Below are 11533 nucleotides of genomic sequence, written 5' to 3' on the forward strand. Positions count from 1 at the left end.
TCCTATTGTGAATATTTCCTTTCCATGTGCTGCATATCCTCAGATAGCAAGAAAGAAAAAGAAGAGAAAACAATTTCCTTCCTCTATACATTATTCAAAGAAATAGTTGTTGGGTGGAGTTTTCTCAGTGGCATATATACTCATATGCAAATGTCACTTGTCTCCGGAATTCTACTGTGTTAGGTGTCTGTTTAATGTTCCATCTACTTTCATTTATTTATATAGAACAAAAATAAAACTCAAGGGTTCAAATAAGAAAACAAATGAATAAGCATCACTGAGTTAACTTAATGGATGTAATTGGCCAAGAAGGCTAAAGATTGTTCACTTATTTCTCTAAAATATTACAATATCAGATTAGTTCCCTCTTTGTGCTTGTTTATTTCATAATGCATATAGTAGTACAAGCATTTGCACTGAAACAATTGAGAGTGTGAATCATTTGGATGCAGCTGCAGCTGAGATGAATTTCTCCCGGAAGATGCGGAACCTGGTGACTAATTTATCATGAGGTGGGAAGTTTTCTTTAATAATTGGAACACCTGAAAAGTCTTGCAACCAACCTGATAACCGAGGAAATCTCTGCTCATCAACAATTTTGATTCCGTTTACCTCTTCCATAGCACCGAGCATGTTAGTAAGCCAACCCAATGCAAGATCCACAAACCCAATCTTGTCTCCACCGAAAAATTTCTTTCCTTGCAGCTCTTCTTCTAAGAACTTCAAGTTTTCAGTGGCTGCAGCCAGAGCTTCCTCTTGCTCTGGACCTTGGCTTGTAAATGAAGACCACATTCTTGCCAGCACCTGATGGAATCAATGTACAGGTAAATACATACGAGGTATATACACATATATTTGATCGAAGTAAAGCCTTGTTCGTGTACCTTATCATCCCCAAATGTTGCCCAGAAGCGTGCCTTGGCTCTGTCATGAGGATCTTGTGGCAGCAAAGGATACTGCTTCCATGTCTCGTCAATGTACTCGATGATGACAAGTGATTCACACAGTGGTTTGCCGTTGTGAATGAGGACAGGGATCTTCTTGTAAACAGGATTTGATTGAAGAAGAAGAGGACTTTTGTTGGAGAGATCTTCTTCTATTGTTTCATACTCTATGCCTTTGAGTTTCAATGCCCACACCACTCTTAAACTAAATGGGCTTGACCATTTCTGCAACAGCTTCACTTCTTCCCCCATACTTCACTGCCTTGCATATGTATATCTCCTTCCCAGAATTGCTATACATATATATATATATATGTGTATATGTGCGTGTATATATATATATATATATATAAATAATGAAAGCTGCGAAATCTACATGGGGAAGATTGAGAGTGCCAGGTGGAGCTCATATGGGCGGCATCTTGGATCTATCATTGTCTACCAGTCAAAAGTCTCATGCCAAAATAAGAGATAAGGAGAATTGTAACGTCAGTGCTCAAGTAATGTGTGTGTAATATATGATATGAATATAATTTTCTGTTTGACTTTTAAGGTTAATCAATGATTTACTAATTAATCATTTTAATGGGGACACAAATTGATTTAGATAAACATAAAATCTTACCTTTAATGACATGGGAGTAAGAGGTCAATTTACAATTCCACAAAAATTTTACACTGGAGTTTTGAATTGAATTATAATTATGTAGAATAAGAATCAAAATGTAAATATCTATATATATATATATGATAAAAATTTAAATAAAATAATATTGAAATTTTAGGCACATTTTTTTATATAATAGATTTTAAGTTAAAATTATTGTACTAAATTAGCAATACAGATAAAGTTTATTCAATTATTTATCGTATGTGTAAATTATGAATAATTTTTATAAATCAAATAAACCAAATCTAAAACTTAGAAGAAGAATATAGTACATTATGATTTATTAATATGAGAGTTTTTATGAGTCGAGCAAACATTTGAAGTTTATGTTTAAGAGTGGATTAACTAAGAAGAAAGGCTTGGGTCGGACTTGGAAGCCAACGAAGAAAGGAGATCGAATTCATTAGTCCAAGGGTCTCGGTTACAAAGTTTAGTAGAGTGATGAGAGATACGAGAACTGATCTCGATGAAACGAAATAAAAAGCTCGTTATTCATCGAGGCCCAAAAGCCGAATGCAAGATGAGGATACCAATTCATTTGATGATTCGCTTACTATTTAATTTAAATAATGCAACGACAACAATAATTATATTTAAACAACGGAGTAAATATCCGAATTAACCTTTTATACTACTCAAAACAAAAGAGTGCAAAAAAAAATACTAATTAACCCCACATGCATGCCTAATTAATAACTCAGAAAACTTAAATACTAACAGCCCAAATCAAAAAATACATCCGTTTATATGTATATATATCTGCGCAAATATTGGGAATCATGTTTTATTTTCTGCTGCTGGCTTCTGAACTGCAAATAGTGGGTAATGTTGGTGGAATACTGTTTAAAGTAGTTATCATAGAAATGAACTGGAGTTCTTCCATGCAAGGAGTTGGCTGGAATGGTGGTGGCGAGCTGGGTATATGAATGATGGGTGGCGATCTTCGTGGAGGTGGAGGTGGTGACGGCAGAATCTTCTCATAATCTGCGGAGTCGTCGCGGTGACGATCACTCCGAATTTCAGCTGGCTTGATCGGAGATGGCTGCGAGTTTCTTGTTTCATCGATAATCTCGCCTAGATTTCCTGCTAATTCACGTTATAAATGAATAAATATTTATCAGGATTAAGTTTATCTACGTGTAGATTATTTACGTATACTATGTGTATAGTCTATATATGAAGATCAAGTATAAATACATATATATGTATACATATATTTACGTATATCTAATGTATATAGTTTCTTGTTTCATCAATAATCTTGTAATTCAGTATTTAACATGAAGTAAGATTTACAACGAGGAGTACGAAGAACTTCGAAAGTACTGTATAAAATATCAAGATTAAGTTTGCGTACGTACTTACGTGTGTGTGTATATATATATATATATATATATTTTTTTTTTTTTTTCATGTGTGTATGTATGTAGTCTATGTATTACCATCACAATCTCTAATTACCTGCTAAAATTCTTCCTTGAGCAGAAATGATTAAAAGCGCAAAGAATAGAAACCATCTAACCACGAGAGCAGCCATTGCTGAAGTTATACTTGTATGTAGCCTCTTATCATTTACGTTGCACGAATCAATATACTTACCTATATATATACATATACACATATACATATATAACTTATTCTTCCCCCGCGTCTCCTCCCCCACCACCCCTCAATTAAAATAGAAAGGAAAGTTCAAACGTAGGTGCGCAGAAATATATTATCAACATATTAATCTAAAGAATATGCACATGATATAAATATAAATATAAATTTGTGATGACAAGGTATGAAACTCTTTCTCATCCAAATTTTCAAAATGGTTTGAATATAAAAAAATATATAAATAAACATAGTAAGTTTATATTATTTAAATTATATATATATATATTTAATAAAACAGAATATAATGAATTTGATGAAATATTATTATTTGATTTAGTAAAGTATAACAATTATTATTATAAGTATATTTTAGTTTATATACTTTAATTTTATTGAATATAATGTAAATAAAAACAAAAAAGTTTGATTTTAAGTCAATTCTATGTTTAACAAGTCAAACCTTCTTACTTTGACTTCAGTTTTAAAAGACTAGAATGGGAAATGATTCACTTTATTTTTTGACTAATTATTAAATATATTTTTAATTTTAATATTATATTTTTTATATGCTTAAATTATGAAATTAGATAAATAATTTTTATATTTTATTTATCTTCTATTTGATAATTTTGATGTTGTTTTTTTTTTTTTTTTCCAATTTGTAGTGAATACATGTTATATTTATTATTTTTTAATTTTAAAATATTTAAATAATTAATTAAAATATAAATAAAAAATTTTAAATATTAATTAATGTAAAATATAATTTAAAATAATATTTAAATATAATACTCAATAATAAATATTATGAATATTTACAATATTAAATATTTAATTAATTTAATCTAAATATAATTTAAAAATAAAACTCAAAATTTATTAAGTTTATAGGCCTAGGTTGGGTCAGGTTACCGGGTAAACCCGCCGCGCTGCTGATCTACAGCAGTAGCTCCTTCTTTCTCTCTGGAAAGTGCAGAGCAGGACTGACACGCCATTTTTGGGTGAGGTAATTCTCAATCTCCCTGATTTTTTCTTTCAGAATCTTGCTTAAGCCCAATAGTGACTATCGAAGGGAACTGCTATGTGGTACGGTTTAGAACTGAAACTCCGTTGAATTTGTATGATGTTGTCGCATTGTTTGAATCTTGTGGTAGGGATGAGTTAAATTGAATGCTCAGATATGAAATTTTGCTTATTTATGTGTCATTAATTGCCTACTTTTGCATAATATTTTGACAAGGATTATAGAAAGTCTGAATACTGACGTGAGGTAATGTGAATCTGCCTTCAGAGAGGGAGTCTCTGTTTGCATGTGTTTTATTTTTTTTCCTAGTTAAACGAATTAATTCGTTTAAGCTGCTAATCAGGTTTGTTTGTGGATCTTCTAGTTCATATTGGACTTATTAGGCTATGTCTGGAATAAATGAACAATTTCTGTTCATTTAAAATTTTATACTTAATTTTAGGTCAAGAAAAAAATTCTCATTCAAAATTGTAAAAATTGGCAGCCTATAGAATTTCAAGTGAAATTCAAACAGTCTATCTCAGGTCTTCTTTTTGAAGGTAAAGCTGGTATTTATTTCAAAAAAATAACAATGTAAAGCAGACTGCACCTTTATATCCTACTGCAGTCAAAAAACAAAACTTTACACTTGGATAAACCTGGAGATTCTGCACAGGCTTAGCTCAAAATGCAGACTGCAAATTCCTGGTTTAACGTCACCTTACACAGCAGGCTGCAGCGAGAACAGATTTTTGCTCCAAACTAGCAAAGAAAACACAGATTGCAGAATGCAAAATTCTGGTTTCACTGCCAGCATCCGTAACAGGCTTCATAAAACATATTTTTGTTCCAAGCCAAACAAAAGAATGGATTTCAAATGACCGCTTAGAATTCGTTCTTTTTAATTTCACTCAGAATTTTTTATTATGCTTTTATCATTTTGGCACAGAATTTTTTTCTTTTCATATTTTTGTTCCTTTAGATGAATCCCAAAGATAAATTTTATTTGTTCTAAACATCGCCTTAGAATACAATTTTACTTGGATCGAACTTTTACTTGCTTTAAGCATTAGTTTCAGACTTAACTAACAAAAAAAGCCAAATCTTGTACTTTAAGTAGTATATGGGCTTGAACAAATTGGCTTGAATTTTCAACTCCACCTTCAGAAAATCATCTTATTCCGGTTCTTGTTAGTTGTTTTGGCTGCTGTTGTCTTGAGTTTCTTATAATGTTTTGTTGGTTGTTTGGCATTTTTGCTACAATTATGTTATATGCATTTTTTTGCTAACTGGTACTCCTATTTCAGATATACGACACTAGCTCACATTCTTTGTAATTTGCACGGGTGATCTAATACTTTGTCATTGTATAGTGTCATTTTACTCCAAAATTCAACAGAACAAGTTTGAAGTTTTGCAAATGAATCAGGAAGTTGGAGATCACCAGGTAGAGAACTAGAAATCCCAAGGCTACAAATACCTGGAGGGTTTAAGTTGACAAACGATGAATTTTGGCCGCTTTCAAGGAAGCCATACTTGCATTTTATTATTTGGAGGACACACGTCAGACCATATTATCTGCTGGTATTTAAATAGTCATTTTCAGAGTTGAAATCACATTTAGATCTTTGAAACTGGGGAAAATGGAAAAGAGGAAAAAGAATTAACTGAAAAGGTGAAATTTACTTAAAATCACTGATTTCCTGTGTCTTCCTCTTTTAGTACTCTGATCTGCTGATCCTAAGTTTCTTATTTGGTGCATCAGAGAACTTTACTAGATTAGTCTGTCTTTCTAATAGTTTAATTTCAGCGGTTACTAGCTGCAAGTTACAATAACAATCTGTTCAATGGGCTCATTACATTTTCAGTGGTGCTGCACTTGTAACCTTTCTAGTATAGGTTTTGGTGTATTGTGGTTCTTGTTGCTTCTTCATAGGTTTTGGTGTGTTGTGGTTCTTGTTGCTTCTTTACAACACTGTGCCTGAGTAGGGAGTGCTAGACATAGTAGAAAACAACATCAATAGTTTGGTGTAGTGCTTATTCCAGTATCATGCTTAAAATCTTCATTTGCCAATGTCAGGTTCCTCCAGCCCAAACTGCAGCATTTTCTCCCAACTGAAGCAATCCTACTATTCTCACATACAAGAGTAAGAGTTGGGAAATTGTTTACCATGGAGAACATAAACAACCTAAAATTTTTGACAGAAACTGGAAACATTTTGTGGTTGACAATGGGTTTAAGGTTGGAGATGCTTGTGTATTTGAGCTTATGGAAAACAACAAGAAGATTCTCAAATTCAAAGTTCACATTCTCAGAGTTGACATTCTGTTATCCATACTTGTGGCCGTGTATGGGACTTGAAGCAGGACAAATTTGCTCATGACTTAACGGTGAGAATTGGGTATGGATGTGACATTACAGCAGGCAATATTCTTATTGATATGTATGGAAAGTGTGATGACCTATTAGCAGCACATGCAGTATTTGTGGGAATGGAACAGAAGGATTCCGTGTCTAGGAATTCATTGATCAGGGGCTATAGTAAAAGTCGTAAATTTGAAGAAGGGTTAAAACTTTGTATTAGCAACCTAGAAGATAATGAGGTTGACACAAATGTTCCCTGTTCACTTTATTTCTCTTTTACTAGCAAATCTAATAATAGATATCTTATTTTAAAAAAAAAAGATATCTTAAAAAAGCTTGCAGCTGTGTAATTTTTTTAATGTTCCAAATCCCTTGATTCTCATTCAGAATGAATTTATTATAAATTTGTTGACATTTTTTTATTTCTTGTTGATTGAAGCTGGCTTTTGACAGCAGTTTGGAGACCTTAACTTGGGGAAAGAAAGCTGGAGATAAATTTGATTTTAACTGGTACATCTGATCTCCTAGTTAAATACCATATTCCTATGCCTGCTTATATTTTTTCTTTATTTATGTCGTAACTATTGCTTATAATTTTCCTATTATGTTTGTGTATGTGTTACTGGCCCTAAGCTGCTTCTTGGATGTGAATCAGAAGAACTATTGTTTTGAATTGAAACCAACAAAGAGAAGCAAGGCTGTTCTATTGTGAATAATTCCTTTTCATGCACAGCTTATCGCCGAAAGCAAGAAAGACAAAAAAAAAAAAAAAGAGAAAACAATTTCCTTTCTGTGTACATTATTTAAAAAGTAGTTGTTGTGTGGATTTTTCTCAGTGGCATGTATAATCCCATGCAAATCTAACTTGTCTCCACAATTTTACTGTATTAGGTGTCTGTTTAATGTTCTATTTACTTTCATTTATTAATAAAACAAAAATGAAACTCAGGGTTCAAATAAGAAAACAAATGAATAAGCATCACTGAGTTAACTTAGTGGATGTAATTGGCCAAGAAGACTAAAGATTGTTATTTTATTTCTCTAAAATATTACAAATATCAGATTAGTTTAGAACACAGATCCTTCTGTTTCACTCTTTATGCTTGCTTATTTTCAGAATGGATATGGTAATACAAGCATTTGCATTGAAACAGTTAAGAGTGTGAGTCATTTGGATGCAGCTGCAGCCGAGATGAATTTCTCCTTGTGGATGCAGAACTTGGTGACTAATTTATCATGAGGTGGTTAGGTTTCTTTAATAACTGGAGCACCTGAAAAGTCTTGCAACCAACCTGATAACCGAGGAAATCTCTGCTCATCGACAATTTTGATGCTGGTTACCCCTTCAATAACTCCAAGCAAGTGAGCAAGCCAACCCGATGCAAGATCCACGAACCCGATCTTGTCTCCACCAAAAAATTTCTTTCCTTGCAGCTCTTCTTCTAAGAATTTCAAATTTTCAGCAGCTGCAGCCAGAGCTTCCTCTTGCTCTTGTCCTTGGCTTGTAAATGAAGACCGTATTGTTGCCAGCACCTGATGGAATCAACGAACAGGTAAATACATACAAGGTTCATACATATATACATATATATATTAGTTCCACCAGCTTTAACAGAACTGATCAAACTAAAGCATTGTTTGTATACTTTATTGTCTCCGAATTTTGCCCAGAAGCGTGCCTTGGCGCTGTCATGAGGATCTTGAGGCAGCAAAGGATACTGTTTCCATATTTCGTCTATGTACTCAATAATGACAAGTGACTCAAACAGTGGGTTTGCCATTGCGAATGAGGACAGGGATCTTCTTGTAAACAGGATTGAGTTGGAGAAGAAGAGGACTTTTGTTGGAGAGATCTTCTTCTATTGTTTCATACTCTATGCTTTTGAGTTTCAATGCCCACACCACTCTTAAACTAAATGGGCTTGACCATGCCTGCAACAGCTTCACTTCTTCCCCCATACTTCACTGCCTTGCATATGTATCTCCTTCCCAGAATTGCTACATGTGTGTGTGTATAAATAGTAGAAGCCAAATCTCAAGGGAAAGATTCGAGAGTGCCTGGGAGAGTTCAATTGACTTTGATGCATCACTCGCATGAATGGCTTCTTGGATCTATCATTGTCTGCCAGTCAAAAGTCCCATGCCAAAAGTAAGAGGTAATTATAATTGTAACGTCAGTGCTTAAGTAATGTTTATGTAATGTATGATATGAATATTATTTTATGTTTGACTTTAAGGTTACAATGAGATTAGTACAAAATAAACTAATTAGTACAAATACATCATCAGTGCAGTAGTTTAGATACTAACATTTTACTTGAAGATAATCAGTTTGAATTTTACTAAAAATATAGAATTTATCATTTTATGAATTTATTATGAATTGATTGTGTTAATTCATGTGTTCAGAATTTATTTTATCAGTGTGTTGATAAAATAAAGTGATCAAATTTGACTTTATTCTAGTGAATGATTACAATTCTGGCAAAACATACATTATATAATGACTAAGTTTTCTTTTTATTAGTGGATTTAAACTTTACGTAGTAAAAAAAAAAAAAAGAAAAATTATATATATATTTTTTGGAATGGATAGAACAAACTCTTGTTACAGTGATTATATATATATATATATATATATGCATTTTCATGCATCACTTCATTCTCATCCTTCTTTTCAATTCTTGTTCTTGCAAAATTTTGCAGCAATTAGAGGCTATTATTTAATTGACAAGGACATGCATGTATATTTTTAAAAGGCATGCTGTAAGATCATCATTTTAGAGGCTTATTGGATGTGAGTCAGAAGAATTGTTGTTTTGAACTGAAACTAACAAAGAGAAGCAAAGGCTGTCCTATTGTGGATATTTCCTTTTCATGTGCTGCTTATCTCTGAAAGAAAGAAAGAAAAGAAAGAAAAAACAATTTCCTTTCTATGTACATTATTCAAAAATATAGTTGTTGTATGGAGATTTCTCAGTACACAAATCTCACTCGTCTCCACAATTTTACTGTATTAGGTGTCTGTTTAATGTTCCATCTACTTTCATTTATTTATATAAAACAAAAATGAAACTCGGGGTTCAAATAAAAAAATAAATGAATGTGCATCACTAACTTAACTTAATGGATGTAATCGGTCGAGAAGGCTGAAGATTGTTCTTTTATTTCTCTAAAAAAGTACAATATCAGATTAGTTTTGAAAACATATCCTTCTGTTCACTCTTTGTGCTTGCTTATTTTCAGATTGCATATAGTAATACAAGCATTTGCATTGAAACAGTTGAGAGTGTGAATCATTTGGATGCAGCTGCAGTCGAGATGAATTTCTCCTGGAGGATGCGGAACTTGGTGACTAATTTATCATGAGGTGGGAAGCTTTCTTTAATAACTGGAGCACTTGAGAAGTCTTGCAACCAACCTGATAACCGAGGAAATCTCTGCTCATCGACAATGTTGATGCCGGTTACCTCTTTCACAACACCAAGGAAGTTAGCAAGCCAACCCAATGCAAGATCAACGAACCCAATCTTGTCTCCACCAAAAAATTTCTTTCCTAGCAGCTCTTCTTCTAAGAAGTTCAAGTTTTCAGCGGCTGCAGCCAGAGCTTCCTCTTGCTCTTGTCCTTGGGTTTTAAATGAAGACTGTATTGTCGGCAGCACCTGATGGAATCAACGGACAGGTAAATACATACAAGGTATATACATATATATTTGATCGAAGTAAAGGATTGTTTGTGTACCTTATCATCTCCAAATTTTGCCCAGAAGCGTGCCTTGGCTCTGTCATGAGGATCTTGTGGCAGCAAAGGATACTGCTTCCATGTCTCGTCAATATACTCAAGGATGACATGTGACTCACACAGTGATTTGCCGTTGTGAATGAGGACAGGGATCTTCTTGTAAACAGGATTTGATTGAAGAAGAAGAGGACTTTTGCTGGAGAGATCTTCTTCTATTGTTTCAAACTCTATGCGTTTGAGTTTCAATGCCCACAACACTCTTAAACTAAATGGGCTTGACCATGTCCTCAAGAGCTTCACTTCTTCCCCCATACTTCACTGCCTTGCATATGTATATCTCCTTCCCAGAATTGCTATATATATATATGTGTGTGTGTGTGTGTGTGTATAAATAATAGAAGCCAAATCTCGAGGTTTCGATTCCAGAGTGCCAGGGGGAGCTCAATTGACTTTGATGCATCACTCACATGGGGGGGCAGCTTCTTGGATCTATCATTGTCTACCAGTCAAAACTCTCATTCCAAAATGAGAGATAATTAGAATTGTAACGTCAGTGCGTAGGTAATGTTTGCGTAATGTATGATACGAATATAATTGTATGTAAGACTTTAAGGTTACAATGAGATTATTACAAAATAAACTAATTAGTGAGAATAAATCCCTTGTGCAGAAGTAAATAAGTATGAAATCTATGTTTGATGATACGAGAGTAAGAGGTCAACTTACAATTCCATCAAAAGATTTATACTAAATATATATATATAGTGGTAAAAAGGTTAAATAAAATAATACTATAATTTTAAATTAATTATTACTGTAAATTAAAGATATGAACAGAATTTATTTAGTTATTTATTAAGCGTGATATTGCATTTCTATATGTTGTAAGAAGGATAGTTATATTGATTTGGTATACTGTAAAAATATTTTTGTTACAATATTGACGATCTCACAAAGATTAAATTTTAGTGAATTTTCATTTATTGATCTCATCTTTTACACAATCAATATAAAGTTCAGAATACATGAAAACACACGGTGAATATTTTTTTGCCGATATTATTATCAGTATTTAATATTGGTTCATTTATTATATTATTATAACTTTTTTATTCATTGAGGGTTAGTTATTTGTTAACACGGATTTAACTTACGATGTATTTAAAAATTCTCATTCAAAAGAATATTTTATAGAGAGAGCCGACAA

General features: G+C 32.8%; 2 protein-coding genes, 1 long non-coding RNA gene and 1 pseudogene across 14 annotated transcripts; 1 reads left to right on the forward strand and 3 right to left on the reverse strand.

The window, feature by feature from the left end:
• Positions 1 to 252: 252 nt before the first annotated feature.
• Positions 253 to 1253, reverse strand: LOC110812868 (glutathione transferase GST 23-like). Its single transcript, XM_022039745.2, has 2 exons — positions 885 to 1253; positions 253 to 804 (listed from the first exon to the last, which is right to left on the reverse strand). The coding sequence occupies exons 1-2, from the start codon at positions 1194 to 1196 to the stop codon at positions 439 to 441; spliced, it is 678 nt and encodes a 225-aa protein (XP_021895437.1). The 5' UTR covers positions 1197 to 1253; the 3' UTR covers positions 253 to 438.
• A 2862-nt stretch (positions 1254 to 4115) lies between these two features.
• Positions 4116 to 10984, forward strand: LOC110812853 (uncharacterized). 11 transcript variants are annotated; one of them, XR_002539386.2, is made up of 8 exons: positions 4116 to 4222; positions 5593 to 5894; positions 6300 to 6366; positions 6462 to 6610; positions 7024 to 7094; positions 7766 to 8137; positions 8256 to 8740; positions 9895 to 10984. It is a non-coding gene; the product is annotated as an uncharacterized LOC110812853 (long non-coding RNA). The 11 variants fall into 11 exon arrangements; XR_002539384.2 differs by having other exon boundaries at positions 5593 to 5803; XR_002539379.2 differs by having other exon boundaries at positions 6300 to 6610.
• On the reverse strand, positions 7600 to 8543 carry LOC148239657 (glutathione transferase GST 23-like; annotated as a pseudogene). Its single transcript, XR_015816673.1, has 2 exons — positions 8231 to 8543; positions 7600 to 8117 (listed from the first exon to the last, which is right to left on the reverse strand). The product of XR_015816673.1 is annotated as a glutathione transferase GST 23-like (transcript).
• LOC110812852 (putative glutathione S-transferase) lies at positions 9723 to 10638 on the reverse strand. Its single transcript, XM_022039727.2, has 2 exons — positions 10327 to 10638; positions 9723 to 10246 (listed from the first exon to the last, which is right to left on the reverse strand). The coding sequence occupies exons 1-2, from the start codon at positions 10636 to 10638 to the stop codon at positions 9881 to 9883; spliced, it is 678 nt and encodes a 225-aa protein (XP_021895419.1). The 3' UTR covers positions 9723 to 9880.
• Positions 10985 to 11533: the final 549 nt, after the last annotated feature.

The sequence above is a fragment of the Carica papaya genome, unplaced genomic scaffold (genome assembly GCF_054855325.1).
Source record: "Carica papaya isolate Zhongbai unplaced genomic scaffold, ASM5485532v1 h2tg000040l, whole genome shotgun sequence".
Classification (NCBI taxonomy): domain Eukaryota; kingdom Viridiplantae; phylum Streptophyta; class Magnoliopsida; order Brassicales; family Caricaceae; genus Carica; species Carica papaya.

Coding starts and splice junctions, on each gene's coding strand:
- LOC110812852 (XM_022039727.2), bottom strand. CDS start 10,638: ATGGGGGAAGAAGTGAAGCTCTTGAGGACATGGTCAAGCCCATTTAGT. Junction 10,247..10,326: donor CAAAATTTGGAGATGATAAG/GTACACAAACAA, acceptor TGATTCCATCAG/GTGCTGCCGACAATACAGTC.
- LOC110812868 (XM_022039745.2), bottom strand. CDS start 1,196: ATGGGGGAAGAAGTGAAGCTGTTGCAGAAATGGTCAAGCCCATTTAGT. Junction 805..884: donor CAACATTTGGGGATGATAAG/GTACACGAACAA, acceptor TGATTCCATCAG/GTGCTGGCAAGAATGTGGTC.